We start from the raw sequence: 17,010 nt of genomic DNA, 5'->3' as shown, positions 1-17,010 counted from the left end.
CAAGACTCTTGCATCCATTTAATTCTATTAATTAGTACGGCAATAAGCCAGAAAAGTCTCGTTTTGGTGAATCTCGCTTAATTGGTCAACTGAAGACAATGCTTTTGACAAGCCGTTTAGCTCAGAGTTCACCAGACAGCCCGAGGAGAATGTGAGAGGGCTTATCCAAGCAGCTCTAGACCAGATGCATGCAAGTCCCCCCACCCCCCCACAGGAAAACTGTTAAACAAGCAGAGAAATCAACATGGTCTCATAGATACAAACAACACAAACGCACAACGTCACCATTCAGAACAAAGACTCAGGAAACAGAACAGAAAAAGCCTCAAAGGAAATCTGGAAATAAAGGGAAAGGTGAAGGTGAACAAAAAAAGATAGAAAGGAGGAAAACAAGTGACCCAGACTGTCTAGATTCACCTCCTGAGAAACATGACTGACATGAGGAGAACTTCTGCAAAGGGTTTCACTGTGGCTAAAAATGCAGCAAACACAAGGCATGCATTCACACTAAAGACCGTTCACACTAAAGAAGATATGGAAATATTTTCCTGCCCAAATCGGGCTTTGGAAAAAGCATAAAATGTCTGAGGCAGATTTACGGGGCTCCTAATAGACATTACTGTTGCACGGCCCGTGTGGTTATGGGTACTCCACAGTGGGTAGGTTATCACAAACTTACATGGCTTAAATTATTATAATCTCATTATATCTCAAGTGCTACATGTAGAAAACCTAATAAAATTCATTAAAAACCTAATGGGGAAGAAAACAACAAAAATTCCCAAAACAACATTTTGCGAACCCTTATACCAAATGATTATTGGGTGTTTCGGCTGGACCAACACAGCCACAGGGTGACTGATTTTGAGTAAAGTTTAGCTTACTGGTGACACTCAAAGCATGTATGAGAATAAGGAGAAATATGAAATAAGAGAAGAAATTATCCTACAAACCAGCAAATGCCTGCAGTGCAGTTAGCCCAGTCATGTGAAAGCACAACAGCCCTAAACTTAAAAGTGAACCCATGAACTGTCTTTGACTTCTGTGCAACAGGGACGGCGGTGAGTGGGTGGTGGTGTTTTGAAGTCCCTCCAAGAATCTAGCAGAAGCCTATAAAACAGGGCAATAAAAATCCCGAGCACACCCCAAAGAACTTCTCACCCTTTACCACACAAAGCTGGCACAATATACGCAAAAGGCAAAAAATAAAAAATAAAACACACACACACACACACACACACACACACACACACACACACACACACACACACACACACACACACACACACACAGCAAAACCTGCAAGAAGTTTATGATGATGTTGGGATATATTTTGGGAACCAGCCCATTTTGGGGACTGGTGGACGTATAACGGTGAAAACTGCAGGCTGTTTTGACCCCAAAGAGGCACACCGCGTGCTTATGTTTATCTTTTCACTGCAGCTCCAGTGATGTCATTAGGGATTCATCTTGTGTTCACATGGAGCGGAATGACCAAGACCTGCAGCCGAAGGACCTGCCGTTTCCCTCCGGGCCGTTTAACGGCTCTCCGTGCTACAAAGCCAGCAGCACCCTGCAGCTGTGCGTTCTCTCGGCTGTTTACAGTCTCTGGGCTGCCCGTGCCGTGACCCCGTGCTGGGGAGGAGACGCCGTGACCCCGCCAAGACCGCCCCGTCATAAAGCAGAGGTGAGCGAGCAGAGATAAACACACATGTTCACTCCTCCCGTCTTTACACAGATAAAGAAGCGGTGGCTAATCGTACTGTGCATGTGGGGCGGCACAATCCAAGTCAATAAAGTTGTTGTTTGGAGGCATTTGAGCTGGTTCATCCCAGGAAGAGATACAGCAGTATTAGTGCAAAAGGTACTTAGCAAATCATAACTAAAATGACAAGTTTCATCGTTAAAATAACCAGAATTTCCCATTCAAATCTCATATAACCTGGTCTTGTTTATTTAGTAAGTGATGTATGATGGACAGCACAACACAGCACGAACTAGAGAGGGCACTGATCCAATACCACACATCAGAATCGGGTCAATATCAGCAAAAAATGCTGGACCGGATATTCAGGAGGAAAAGTGTAAAGGAAACTGATCCTATACTGTCACAAAGCCTGCAAAATCCATGCGCACACACACACATACGTGTGAAATGACTCGCATTGCCATCATGTAGTTTTGATACCTCAGTGACGGTGAACATGTTTGCTGTCTTCTAGTGAGAGTATTTAAACTAGACAAACTAGCATCTTAGCACTGTTCAATGACAGTGTTTTTTTTTTATCCATTAAAAAAAAAGGTGGGGAGGGTAAATAAAGAAATAAATAACAAATTACTGAACAAGTACAGCATTCCCCTCCTTTACATTCATGAAGTTAATTACTCTGTGGCTTTAGTAGATTCAACATGAAAAAGCAGAAAACCTGCGGAGTTCACCGTCTGCCCTCTGAGATCTTAAGGTGGACTGGAAAATTTGAATAAGAAGCTGGAGAATAAGCTAAATGAAGATAACTACATCCACAGACTACATCCTTCTTTCACACAGAATAACAATCTTGTAATTGCTATCAGATTACATTTCTATTGGTTTTAGGCAGAGCTTGAGTGAACAGAGACTGTAATACAGGTAGCCCCACTGTCCGCAGAACATCAATTTACTGCTGAAATTTACAAGACGGCAATATTAAGTTGATGTGGAATTACAGTTGCATTCAGTAATGAAAAAAATGTCGATGAACTATAGTGTAAATTTCAGGAGTCAGTGCTATATAGCGCAGAGGGAGGGAGAGAGAGTGTGTATGCCTCTCTCTCTCTAGGGAACCAAGCAGGTGATGACCAAGGCAATAAATATCTAAGAGAGATGCTGTATGAAAAAGGAAAAACAATAATTTAATTTAGTCTTACAAAAATTAATTCTCTCTATTTTTAAATTAATTTTATTTAAATTTGTCATAGCCGTGCAAGATAAGTAAAAAATATAGCAAATACAATGCATCTCAGAAAAAAAATAAATTTCCCCAACAATCCAAGTTTCATCCAGACAACTCAATCACAGGTCATCTCCAGTATCAACTTTGTTTGTGACCATTTGGACACACACCTAATGAGACCTTTATAAATACAATTCTACCGTACACACTCCAGCAGAAGCCATCTTAAAGACGGCTCCATCAGATCTGCTGCGAAGATCTCACACACAACTTCGCTTTGCAGTTTAAAGAGTGATGCAAAAACTGGGGAAGTTGGCCGGGCTCAGCGTCCTTCAAAACTCTGCGAATTCTGCGGGCTAAACACGGCTGCATAAAGCAGCAGACAGGTAAAGATGAACGGATAAAAACGCAACAAACATGACCAAGGAAGATTCTCGACATCACAAACTGACATCGCATGGACACGTTTGAAACTGCTACGTGGTACAAAACACTCGCATGTAAACAGAGAAGGAGCCTTACCTCCATTGTCGGTCCTTTTCAAAGCTCCATCTTTGTGGGGACACAGCTCACATCTCTGCAGAGAGAGGAGACGCACACCAAGCGTTACTCCAAGACAGGCAGCAGGAGAGTCACACACACATGCAGCGTTTACACTGGACCACACACCAAGAGCACAGAGCCTCACCCCCCGAGCTGGAGTCACCAACGCTGCGCTCAGTTCACACCTTTGGTGTTCAGAAGGGTTATGGTGTGGATACATTTACTGGGGAGTGTCGGCATTGACTGGGGCACACGAACATTGACTAGGGAGCCCGGAGGTTCAATGTCTGTGTGCGCCAGAAAACGGAATATTTCACCATCCAGTTGACATAGTAATTCAGTATAACACTTTAAAGCTGTAAAAAAGTAAGCAGCTTTTTTTTTAAAGATTGGATACACATGTCCAGGAAAAAAAAAAACTAGACTTCCAAGATGGTGATAAAGCACACGTGAATTAGAAACAGCCAGAGCAGCTAATGTTTCTGTTGAGTTCCCAGTTCACAATACTTATCTAGAAAACGTAAAACACTACATTTAAGACCTTTCCTCTTCACTTAACATGTCCTTCATTGATCATCAGGGGCTTGCCCGAGTTCTTCCTGGATTTAGGTAACAGCAGCCACACAGATCAAAAAACAAACCAAATTAGAAAAAAAATTAAGAAATTCACATTTATTTCACACCTGATAAACTGTAAGGAATCTGGATTAGATTAGGTCAGTATTAGCAGGCAGAGACCATCTCTCTAAACCCTGTGTCTTTCCTCACAGGAAGAACAAGCTGCACATGGTACGCTGCCTGGTTTTGGTGAAAATCCAGAATCTACCTCAAAACTGCCTGTTCACCACTGACTAGTATAATGGGTTTCCTCTCCTGCTGACCCATAACGTTTGCGATCCAAACGGCCTCCTCAGCCCGTTGCGCATGTCTGTTACATGCCACAGCAGTCAGTAAGGAAACCCCAGCAGCCAGTAAGCCTCCTTATGCTCTTTCTGCGCTGAACTAAGCCCCTCGCCCCATCACACCACTTCTTAGAGAACATCGCCATACTGCTGAACTGGCCGATAAATATGTACTATAGTAACCAATTCACTAAGGATCCTCTATCGATGCCTCACCTTTGTGACTTTTTCCAAATGTTTTCGGAAAACACTACAGTTCTGCTAAACTGCGGTACGCTGGAGAGCGGTGGAAGGCTGCTGTCTGTATCTGAACAGCCCCACACATTCCTGCACATGAACACACGAAGCTTCTACATACCACGAGAATATTGTGAGTGCTTAGGCTTGTCACTAACTGGTCGGAGTGAGTGAACTTTCCACTTTAACGACCAATATCTGCCAAAAGACCCCATAATCCCTTCATTCTGCAGGATCTGAGAATGATGCATTGTAAACAGATACTCGATGCAAATTAGCCTTTGATTTAAGACACTCCTGTTCTCTGAACAGTAATCATGAACTGCTAGTCTGGCAAAGCTGCACTTGGCGTGATTATTGCCTCGTAATCAAACGACGTGCAGACGTCTTATACATTTCTGCCGCTGAAATGGCCATACTGGTTTCCGGCCATACTGACCAGACGGACACAAGCGTGCGGCTCTGATCACACCGACTCAGCTCAACTCCTGTTTAAACATCACTTTTTGGGTATATCCAACCTTCCACACAGAAGTCCAAAAAGGGTGTATTGTCGTCGTATACAACTTTATAAAAGGTTTAAGGTCAGAGCTGGCTCTTTCAAATAACTTAAAATATAATGCTAGAGGAGAATGCCTACTTTTGTAAACAACATACATGTGCATTGTTTTTTTTTTTTTTACTTTAAATCTGCAAGCCAAGAAGTTTACACAAACTGAAAAGGGTTTAAGGTTTTTGGTTTTTTTGGTCTTTCCAAAACTCCAAACGCCATTCTTCATTTATTGTAATTCTAGATCACTGCCTTGCTGACAACTACACCAATATTGTCCAGTACCACTCTGCTATCAAAAACCAAAGCCACGGCAGTACACATATGGAGACTTTCAGAAAGACTGACTTCTGTTTTTTGTTTGCTGTCCCAGACGGAAAAGTTCAGCAAACTTACTCAAGATGATTTAAAGCTGATAACAGCCTGTGGCATTAGGAATGACTTCTGCTGTTTTGGCTCAGTATTCTACCACACTGGAGCGGAAATTAAACGTAAAGATGCAGACAGCTTTAACGTGAGGATATACATATCCATTTGGGGAGAACCATGTATGAAACATCATCAGTAACATCATCGATTCTCCCGAGACGTCTCGCTGGCCTTGTTTTCGAAAAAAAAATGAAGGAGCGTGAAACTGCTCAGTGCCAGCTGAGCAGATCTTGTTCAAAGCTTTTCTGGGACATACGAAAAACAACCAGAACTGACATCTCAAACAGGATTTTATGCTTATCTGCTTCGTGCCAAAATATTACGAGGCCATATGCCACAAGCAAGTTTTCAGTGGATACAATACATTGTTAATCGTTATTGCCATACTGGCCTCTGTAGTACTGACACAGCTCACAATATGATCACCACATACATCCTGTTACATCTGATAAATGTAATGTGTGTCTCTGTAGCACAGATGAGCTGCATCACCTAACTGCTGACAGTTGTGATGGTGGTGCAAAATCATTAATGTCCCAAGCTGCCTGAGGTCACCTCTGGACCTGCCTAGCTCAAGTTGAGTGCTGACGGTAACGCGGCACACCAGCTCTGGAGCCTCCTGCTCCTGAAGCTTAGGGCAGGCATGATGGCAGGTATTTCACCCTCACCCCACCGTGTTGGTGATTAAACCTATATGACCATCTTCAGTGTCCTTATATCCAAAACCTGTCTAACAGCCATACACGTTCAACATGGTCAAGCACTTGTCCACATCTTTGTCAGGCATTTATTACTGCGCATTATCTTCTCTCATGGATCCTTGGTATCAACTGTTTCAAGTACTTCTACCGTGTCCTTCTGAGCCAATCTTCTGTCAAGGTTTCCTCCTCTGACCACTAGAGGGAGCTGGACCATTCCACTGTCACCTTTGGCTTCCTCGTTAGGGATCTACACTACACCTGGATTGCTTAGTCTGCTTTGTGATGATGTCTGTTTTAGAATTGGGTTCCAGACCATGTTAAAAGAGGCAAAGTCCACGCCAAAATATTAACCAATCCAGTTCGAGACAAGACCAGGACCAATTGGTGGCGGCAGCGGGGGGTCAGCAGTATCAATCCAAGATGAGAGACCAAGACCACTCGGGGAGGGGTCCAAGATGAGGCCAAGACCCCAACACACATGCCTGAGTTTGAGACTAGAGTATAAATGCAAGTTAACTTAAAGACCAGGGATGTTGTTGATTTCTTTTAATTTATTGTTTTCCCACAGACAGGCAGTGTATAAACGCCATACAAGGTCAAAATTAACTTTTGCATTAGCCAGAAGGTTTTTGAGCAGATATTAACCATAGTTATCAGAATGCACAATGCTTACCAAAAATTAGCTTGTTATATTTTAATAATTTGGTCCTACAATAAAAATTGCTGACACTGACAGATTAATGGACTTTTGTGGCAAACTAGTGAAACCCCAGCTCTACTGTCATCATACCCTTTTTGTAAATGGGAATCCTCAACAGGACACTGCAGGCTAGAAACGGGCAACTTGCAAGAGTGCAGGTAATAGATGCAGTAAAGGAGTGAGGGTTATACATATGCCATGTAGTAAGATCAATCGCATTTTAAGAATTTTATGGCTGTGGCAATAGATTATTTTAGTAATCGAGCATTCTATAAACTAGGAAAAAACTAAGTAAGTTGGGCTTTCCCCCAACCTTTACAGTGCACTGAGTGGGCCTCAACATTTGTGTGAAGGCAGAAAGAGTTTTTGAAAACAGTAGCTAAATTTCTCAACACAGAGCACTTTATTGCTTCCTCAGTAAAAGAGATTCCCTAGTATATAAGTTCATTCATTCAATTCATTCATTTGGTCGTTTAAAATACCACTGTAGGTAGTGTAACTTACTCCAGTCCATTTACTACAACACCTAGTACATAGACCCAAAAATAAAAAATTCAACATCTCTGCTAATAAACATTAGGAGAAATCAGTCCGGTACATCTCAACAATCTTATGTAGTTAGCGAACTAGCTACTCTGCCAGCTAACCTTCCATAAAATAGCATTGGCACGCTGCTGCGGGAACCTCTCCTGTCCCGCGCACGGTGGTACAGACGGCTCGAGCTCGGGAGAGGTTCGATGTCTCAGCGAGGCTTTTTAAGAAATCATTTTCATCGTCAGCAGGACCTGCGCAACCTCACTGCTATGAAGATGCGGGACTCTGGGATCTTATTCACAGCCTCTTCTGTTGCTTGCTAATGATTCGAGAAAATGCACAAAAATACTTCAAAAAAAGTAACTTTTGGCTTCTTCATATCCTCCCACCCTTCTAGAGTAGAAGTAATAGAATATCACCTTGTTTGAATGTTGTTTCTTGTTTTGCTCCCACATTTTTGGTTGTTAGTGAGCCTAGTATTTAGCTACTGAATGTGCTTTCGGCTTGAAGGTGGTTTTGCATCTATTTCGCGCAAGGCCCAATGAAGGTGTACGAATATCATGGATGTTGACGCTTAGATGTGAAGAATTTTCATTGATGATTTTTAATAAGTTACTTGAGTTTCTCGAGAAATTGTTTCAGCCCTAATGAATTTGTGACTACAGTATGGAAGTGTTCTGATGAAGGGTTAATGTGAAGTTTAATTTTAAATTAATGTGCCAAATATTTAATGGATAAAACGCATAAACTACTTAATAAAATGTGCATTGTGTCCTAGGCAGTTACAGCCATAATCACTGCAACAACAAGTTTCATCAGCCCTGTCATTTTCTGTCAATCGATCAGATATTCTCTGATCTTGGCTGGTCTAAGGAAAAAATTTCGTGTAAAAATTTGAAGAAAAATTCACCTAAATGCAAGATGTTTAATATGTACTTTCGAGACTGGTCTCAAGTAATGCAATTCTTTGTCTGTTACAAAAAAGAGCTAGACAAATAAAAGTGATGTCATATGGAATATGTAAATTTATTGCATGATTTGAGCATCATTGCCAGCTTTAGTTGTTTGGGGTGTGTGCTCTTTCAATGTTTTGATGCATCTCAGCCTTCATGTGATCAAAACAACTTAATTCATTTTAGTCGAAGTAACACCAAATCTTCAACCATAACACATTAGGTATTTAACAGGGTCTCATAAGTATACTGCTACCCAGATCACAATACAGTATTTAAGCATATCATATAGCCCTAGCTTTCAGGTGTATAGATCCTCCAGTCTAGTCTAATCTGTTCAGTCTTTCAGTGCACAAAGTAAATTTATACAGCTTTGATCAGACAATTTAATTATCTATGTTAAGGGAATAAACAGTCAGACGTGCTGTTTATTAAGCAAATTAGTTTGACTGGAACCAACCCAATGAGTTAGCACATAACATAACATGAGCATGTGAACACTTCATACTATAAACAGAACACAGCTAACCATACAGATGGTCTATAATGGGCAGAACTTACCACCCTGGCAGCTCTTTCCTGAGATTCACATTTTCTGCAGAACCAGGGACCAGTAGGGACTTGGACAATTCCATAGCAGGCTATAGGGAAGAAAAGTAAGAGACTCAGTGTTACCTGAAGAGACACGCAGACCTGTACATAGGCATGCAAGCAGTACTGAATGGATAAGACATGTGCTTGTTGCTTTTAACTAATCTACAATTAATATTTAATCATACAACTTGTCAGTCAGCCCTACGCTCAGCTTTTTTCAATGTACACATCGCTCCCTCACAATTGTGAGTCACAATTAGCCAAAAGTGCATTATGCATACAACTGCCAAGACTATATAAGAAGTGTCGTGGTCTATTTATACTAAGAACTGATGTGATGGAATAGTGATAGTTAGGAGAGATCTCTCTCCAGTGTGGTGTACTGTACTGAAGACAAATCGATATCTGGGCAAGGGGTACATCAACTGAAGAAAATGCTAAGAGTTGTTGACGCAAAAACAAAAAGGCTAAAAGACTTAGCTAGGCCACTTGGTTATTATATCCAATTATACCCTGAAAGAAAAAATGTTGGTTCAGAACATGAATCATAAGCCGCCTATGAAATTAACTTTCTCTCACCCTTCAACCCGCTCAGGAGATACAGAATGTGACAGGAAATGCTGAACCAGGTGAGCTTAAGGTCAATAAAGCAGCAGTGCAGCTCTCAGTACAACAAAATAATCCTACAAGCGTTTAGTGAGTTATCCATCCAGAGTGTCTGACCCAGTGACACTGCTAAAGGCTCACACGCCTCAGAAACAGCAAACATGTCTGACTAGGTAGCTACAGCTGACAGTCTACCACGAACATCTCAGCACAGCAAGCCACACTTGTGTACACATAACAGGAAACACAGCTGGTTACTGCGACGAGAAAATGGCTTATACGCGGTTATCAAATCCGCTCAGTTCAACACAACATCCTGTCGGCCTAACAACCGAGCTGAGCTGAGCTGAGCTAAGATAGGCTAGGCTACGAGGAAAAGGAAACGCCACCGCGTAGTGACGCGAGTTTAAGCAGCTAGCTCGCCGATGTTAGACGATGACAATTATGTAGCCAGCTCACTTTAGCCAGCTAAATGATCAACTCTGGTTAGCGGATTACTAGCTAGCGAGCTAAAAATCTAGTCCGGTAAAATGTGTCCAGTAAAGCGGGCGCCTGGCTAGCTTTTTCTCCAGGTGGTCGGGACACCTAGCCAGCTAGCCTAGCTAACCAGCTAGGCTAACTAGCTAACCAGCTAACCCCTTAGCACGTCCGTCTTCACCACAACACCCTTCGCAGCGCCATCGGCTTTGACCCGTTTTCTTTTCAAACGCTCGCCGCGGTGGATTACCTTGATGCACGGCGACATTGCAGCCGTGCCCGTCGCAGTACACCAGCGGGTTCTCGGCCCAGCCTCTCTCATCGGAGCAGACACAGCAGCCCCCGATCATCTCCTTCATAGTACCCCTGCAGTAGTCGTCTTCGTCGGCCACAAACGCCTCGCCGGACACCATCTACACACGGCCGCACACAGGACAGGGCAGGCGGCCGAGCGCTTAGGGAGACGCGTCGCGTAGTCTCACGGATGTCTAAGTCCCGTTGCGGGGAAAAGCCATATTTGACCGTGTTTACATCGGAGAGGGTGGTTTTGTTCAACACACACAAACCCCAGCGCTCGAGAAGTGCGAGCACGTGGGCGCATGCGCTGACAAAGCAAAGCGGAAAGAACCGACTGGGCTCCAATGAGGCCTCTAAAGAGTATTTACGAAGAGTATTTACCAAGCTAAGAGACAGAATTTGAAGGATCATGTGGGAAATACGTTGGTAACGAACTCATAAATCTCGCAATATTTCAGTTTCGAGTTCCAAAAACAGGATTTCTTAGCAAGGCAGGTATACTTACGGTAGTTTACAATCGCATGTAATCTGTAGTTATTCTGTGTATAGACAATATATATTCTATAATGAGCAGATAGCGCATATATGTATAGTTAATATATTTGTTTATATTGCCCTGTGTGTTTGTTGTACGGCATATTGTATATTAATTTGTATGTTATTTGCATATGGGCGCTGTCTTGTCTTGTTGTCCTGTAGACGTATTACTTATTCCTGCTGTATACTCATATAGGGATGGAATGAAAAAACAGGGAAGTCTTGAATTGAAGACTAATTTACATTATTAAAATGTATATTCAGAATAGTGAATCAGAAGAAATAAAGGCTAAAAGATAAGATACAACAGTATGACATGAAGGAAACAGCGCACACACACTTTAAACTGCATCCTTATTCTTTTTAATAAGACTTTATCTTTTTCAATGTTAATGAAGCTAGGCATTTGTTAAAAGCCACGATCATTAGATCATTAAAGCGCCAGACTCTAGCTGGGTTATGGTCAACAGCAAGACCAATGATAAAGCAGGATACATACTATGAGGCTTAATATAGCATTCATAGTGAAAATTATGAAATGTGGTTAAGAAATACCTAGTCGACATTAGACATCAGGATGAGACAGAGGGCAGAGGGTTGGGGTGGAGGAGTCGCTGCTCTAAAACAACATTTGCTTTTTATGTCTGCTTTCTGCTCTTAGCTAGAGAGTCTGTGAAGAAGGTGAAATTGCCTCTTTTCTTCTTATAATGGTGGGCTATTTTTGTGTCTGCGACTGCATGCTGCAAAAAATAAGTTTATTTTTTTCATTTCTTTTTGTGTATGTTTTGTATTGTGCATCAGTTTCTAACTCAGTTTCAGAGGTTTTACACACACACACACACACACACACACACACACACACACACACACACACATATATACATATATATATATATATATATATATATATATATATATATATATATATATATATATATATATATATAATGACCTGTGAATAAGTGTTTGATAAAAAGGTACAGGTTCGGTGGAGGTTGATAGTTTCAAATTCTTGCTTGTTGCCCATTCCGTATACCATTTTGAATACCATTTGCAGATTCCATTACTCGTGTCTTGTTACTATTGCACAGGTTATAACCCTGATCAAAGGATGGTCTAAGGTTGTTGCTACATTAGGTCTGACAACAAAATGACTCAAACCAGTAACCATGCTACATATGCAATGTTCAATTTCAACTTAAAAAGCAAATTTAAAGAAATGTCAAATATCATTTGCATGAATTGTATGTGCATTTGTTTGTGTGTGTGTGTGTGTGTGTGTGTGTGAGTGAGGGAGGGAGGGAGAGAGAGAGTAGTGGTGGTTTGTTTGAACTGTTGTTGGAATAATGAATCTAAAATAGTCAGTGAGCTAAATATGCAAGGTCCTTGGCCCAGGTGGGCTTTCTGTATAGGACAGAAGCAACTGAATCTGGCTAATCATAAACCAGTGCATTAGTGATGTGTCAGAAAGCAGACATAAAGATTAAAGAACTGATTGTTTGTTCATTAATTTTATTGCCCAAGTTCTCTAAAGATGGAAGGACACCAAAACAAGCAGCCCAGTGAATTTAGTGTATCCTAGGAGACATCATTTACAGTTCTTCTCTTTCTGCTTGATGCTCTCATGACAAATTTGAAATTCTTCAGTACACTATTACAGAAATATATGCTACATATTCAGCAGCTATTAACAATAAATTATTCTCATCTCACCTGAAGCCAAATACAGGAGGTTATATTTACTTGTCATGTTGAATGTTCCAGGCTATGCTTAAGAAACTTAAAACTAACACTTCAGCCAACCAATTCAAATTAATTTTAATTTGTCTATATGAAAGTAGCCTAGACAACAGAGGGAGCATGCAAATATTACATGGGTTTACATTTAATTTATTCACAGACAATGGACAGTAATTCAGGCCCAGCTCTACCCATTTAAAGGGTTTTTAAAATATTTAAAAATAAAACCCTGAGAACCCTACAGGATTTGGTGTATATTCATAAATTAAATTTAATTAAATTTGACTTTACTGTATATTTTACATAAGTGCAAATGATTTTTTTTTTAAATGCTATGTTGTGGCTCCAAACCGCAACTAATAGTTTGTACTGATACATTTTGTTGTCTTTTTTGTAGTTGGAGTAAGCTCTTAACATTCTGTTTGGATGCATACTGCTGTTCTTGCAAATTATGGTTTATTTCAGTTTTATAGGCTAACCTCGAACCTTGCGACAAGTATGACAATATATGAACCTACGTGTATTCGGGCAGGGATGTAGTACACTTCATATGTGATTAATATCATGTACAGAAAAAAGCAACATCTTTATTAGGCCCCACTGTTCACACCGGACAGTGAAATATTTGCAATGTTCAAGCCGCGTGACAAAGCGGCTATAAAATCACCTCTATCTTCTTTAACAGAATTCTAATATGATGGAAACTGCTGCGCTGATATCCGTGATATTTCCGTGGCAGGTTTTTTTTTTAACCTTGCTTCATACTGTGGGTTAAATCTAATGCAAATGGTCCTAAATTAGTTTGAGTCTTGTATTGATAATTTGGGCTGCAGTGCAGAGTCCTACTACACGCGCAGGGAGGGGTTAAAGGGAAGTTTGCCTATGGCACGAGCTCGCTTTTTACGCAAAGGCTTGTGGGTAGCGTGGGGGCTACCCCCCCCCCCCACGAGCAGCCACGACATGGTGGGGTGAAAGGTCACTACAGCCCACCCCCAACCAGCGCGCGGACACGGTTCGGGTTGCAAGTAATAACGCGCTCGTGTGGGTTTTCATTCTGGGAAAGGAAACTGACTTTAATGATGCAGCCTCCTTAGCGTTGTAGCCTAATTTATCATTAAAAAAAGAGTTTCTCTGCTTGCTTCCACTTGTTTATACAATATAAAATACATACAATTAGGAAGAAAATAAGGAAAAAGAAGAATGAGTTTAATGAGTGAACGGTCACTTGGTTTATATGTGCATCAAGTTGTAACTTAGGGCATGGGGGTTAAACCAAAAGCCTTATCCATTATCGTAAATTATTTTCGTGAAAAACAATATTTATTTTCCACTTTTAGGGTTAGTACTTACTCAAGATATATTTATTCACCTTCATTGGACTTTCATAATCTGTTTCATCTACTCAAATAAAGTTTTCAGCATCCCTCACTTTGAGTTGGCTACTGTCCTTTACTCGCGCCTGTCTCTTTTAAATATCCACGATAATAACTTCCTTTATAGTTTCAATCTGTCAGTATAAAATCAAGCAGTTAAACATTTTTGCAAAATTGACTGTTGATACGTCCAGTGTCATGCCAAATCCACGCAGGCTAAACGCATTGAACGCGTTGTCTTTAAAATGCATGAGAAAACTCTGGAGGAAGCACGAGGGGAAACGTGCTCTTTGTTCTGCTATTGTTTCCGAAACGCGCGTGGAACAAGCGAGATCTTACCTTACTCGCGCTAATATGAGATTCTTCCTCCTCAAACTTTGTGCTCACGGTCCTTTCGAGAAAACAAAAAAGAAACATGCGTACGTCTGACAACATTCAAATCTAAGTATTTAATGAAAAGTGAATAAAGCTTCTTTATTTTTCATTTGACGAGCGACGTATTTCCCGTGCTGTTAGAGACTCCGAGCGCGTCGCTGAGAGCACGCGGACCCCCGCTCAGCGAGTCGGTCCCGTCTCGAGCTCCAAGGCCAGTCCTAATTTTACTGCAGCAAGATTCAAGACGAGAGCTGAACTTGTGCCTACTCCAAAAATGGGATAATATTAAACATTTATCTTGGTTTAACTTGATGGAAAATTTCACAAGTAAAAATCTTTTATAGCCCCGTCACGTGGGCGATAAATCAAAAGCCTGAAGGTAAATATCCTAATGTAAAAGATACATTATCCTGTGGATTTTATCTAAACTCAGCACATACTTCTAGAGTGAACAACTAATACTGCACTGATTGTTTGAGAATCACTACAAAAACAAACCAGTTTGTTTATATTGTTGTTTGTTGTCACCATCACGAAAGTGATTAATAATACACGTCAGTAAAAAACGGCATGGGGATAAAAATCATAGCACAGCCGAATCTACGGTAGGGGCGAGGATCAATCGTTATCACATGTCATAACAGAGGGGCTATTCAAAGAGCTTTGACGACTGAAATGCAAAGATTCGGTGGATGTGTTGCTTTATAAAGAGGTCCTACAGAATGATAAAGGCCTATAGGGGAGGGTTTTTTGAGCCTGCAGACTGGATGAATCTAGACATCAGCGCTTTACAGAAAGGTCGTTTTGAAAACGTTCCACTTGTTTGATATAAAAATAGGCCTACACAAGTGTGCATCTTTTTCTAATAGCAAAACAAACCATGCGCGCGCACGTGCACAGCCCCCCCCCCCCCCCCCACACACACACACACACAAATGCCGGCACCAGGCGCACTAGGTCTATTCGGTAATGTGTATCAAAGTGACACTTGGGACGCTTAGCATTATGTAGAATAGCCTGTTCATCAGAATCTGACCTTGATTGCGTTCATCAGTCGTGTATTCCAACAAAAAATTCAGAAACGATAAACCTAATAATTCAGAGGAAAGATGAACAATTGCCTTTATGGCACTCAATGGATAAATGATCAAACCGGATTTTTCTTATTTTACAACACTTTCGGTTCATATACGATGTAAAGACCTAATGATTTATCATTTATTGTTATGCGCAACGCGTTTTGTCCAACCAGCTCTGTCTGTCTTGCTTCTATAGAGTGTGAGCCGCAGCATACAGCATACAGTATAGCTTCCTAAAGAACAGAGCGAGGGAGTTTTAAGAACAGGCCAACCTGCATTATATGACGGGAAACATCGTCCTTTTCCCCATGCAAGTGTGTTTAAACCAGAACAAGTTTGCTTCTGCTGCTTCAGTCGCTGTGCGTATTTAATAAGATGCGCGCTCACCTATTCGAAATGAACGATTAGCGCTAACTACACTGGAGATCTAAATATAGTCGTCGCCATTATGTATAAACCAAGGACATATATCTAAAAGATATGTAGTATAATCCAGCCTCAGATCCGGTTATTTTAATGAGTAATAGGCCTTTAATGGTTACGCGAACAGATCAATTAATTAGGCTGATTAATTAATTAATTGCTGATGTAAATCATAGAGTATAAGTAATGCGATTCCCAACTCAAAAAATTCCACTTTTAACGTAATATTTGTAGACTATGAGAGTACTAGATTCTACTAGCAACGACAACAGCAATAACAACAATGAAAACAACAACAACAGTAATCAGAATAATATAAAATGTAGAGGCGGTAGTAGCCTGCTTTTGCGTCTTTGTAAGTTGCACTGAAACCAGCACTGTCTGAAAGCGGGTGTCTAAAAAAGAACGGTGCAAACAAGCTACTGAGATTGTTGTATTCATTTCAGGGCCCAAGTGAGGACAAAATGCAGAAGGTTAAAGAATTCCTTTCTTTTTAAGCCATCAAAAAGGTGGCAGGTAATTTGCATTGAAATGTTAGCGATGGTTTGAAATTGATTATGGTAATTAACAAACAATTTCCATTAAGTGTCCCACAAAGCACATGCTATATAAATGCTACAAATCATTGATCGCCCCCCCACCTCAGCTCCACAACCCCTCCCCCCGAAGGAGTGTGTGTGTGTGTATGTGTGAGTGTGTGTTGGTGGGGGGGGGGAGACGTACTAGTACCTGAATGGAGCGCGAGCAACGTTGCATATGCACTCTTCTTTATTAACTATCACGTCAAACCGCGCGCCTCTTCAGTTGTTTTTTTTTTAAAGTAAAACTAATCTTGATTTTAAGGCTAATAGTTTTAGCTTTACAACTCCAGTTGTTAAGATAAAGTGTCAACGTACACTACATTGGAACGGAAATGATTTTCTGTTTATTAGATTCCAATACTGAATAATATATAGACAACGCATTTTGACTAATGCTATAGCACAGCATGGAGTTATTTATCATTTTCTATTCACACCCCCTCACC

At 41.0% G+C, this 17,010-nt stretch overlaps 1 protein-coding gene across 5 annotated transcripts in view; it reads right to left on the bottom strand.

The window, feature by feature from the left end:
* mllt10 (MLLT10 histone lysine methyltransferase DOT1L cofactor) overlaps positions 1-11,828 on the bottom strand; it is a 41,289-nt gene extending 29,461 nt beyond the window's left edge. For all 5 annotated transcript variants that reach the window (XM_035525851.1, XM_027028506.2, XM_035525852.1 and 2 more), the window contains exons 1-3: positions 10,410-11,828; positions 9,044-9,123; positions 3,456-3,510 (exon numbers count right to left, since the gene is read on the bottom strand). In XM_035525851.1, coding sequence (XP_035381744.1) covers positions 3,456-3,510; positions 9,044-9,123; positions 10,410-10,572 — 298 coding nt within the window. In that variant the 5' untranslated portion in view covers positions 10,573-11,828. The remainder of the gene's footprint in view (positions 1-3,455; positions 3,511-9,043; positions 9,124-10,409) is intronic.
* Between the last annotated feature and the right edge of the window lie 5,182 nt (positions 11,829-17,010).

This window comes from Electrophorus electricus, chromosome 5 (genome assembly GCF_013358815.1).
Source record: "Electrophorus electricus isolate fEleEle1 chromosome 5, fEleEle1.pri, whole genome shotgun sequence".
Lineage (NCBI taxonomy): Eukaryota > Metazoa > Chordata > Actinopteri > Gymnotiformes > Gymnotidae > Electrophorus > Electrophorus electricus.
This window is presented reverse-complemented; position numbering and strand designations above follow the sequence as displayed.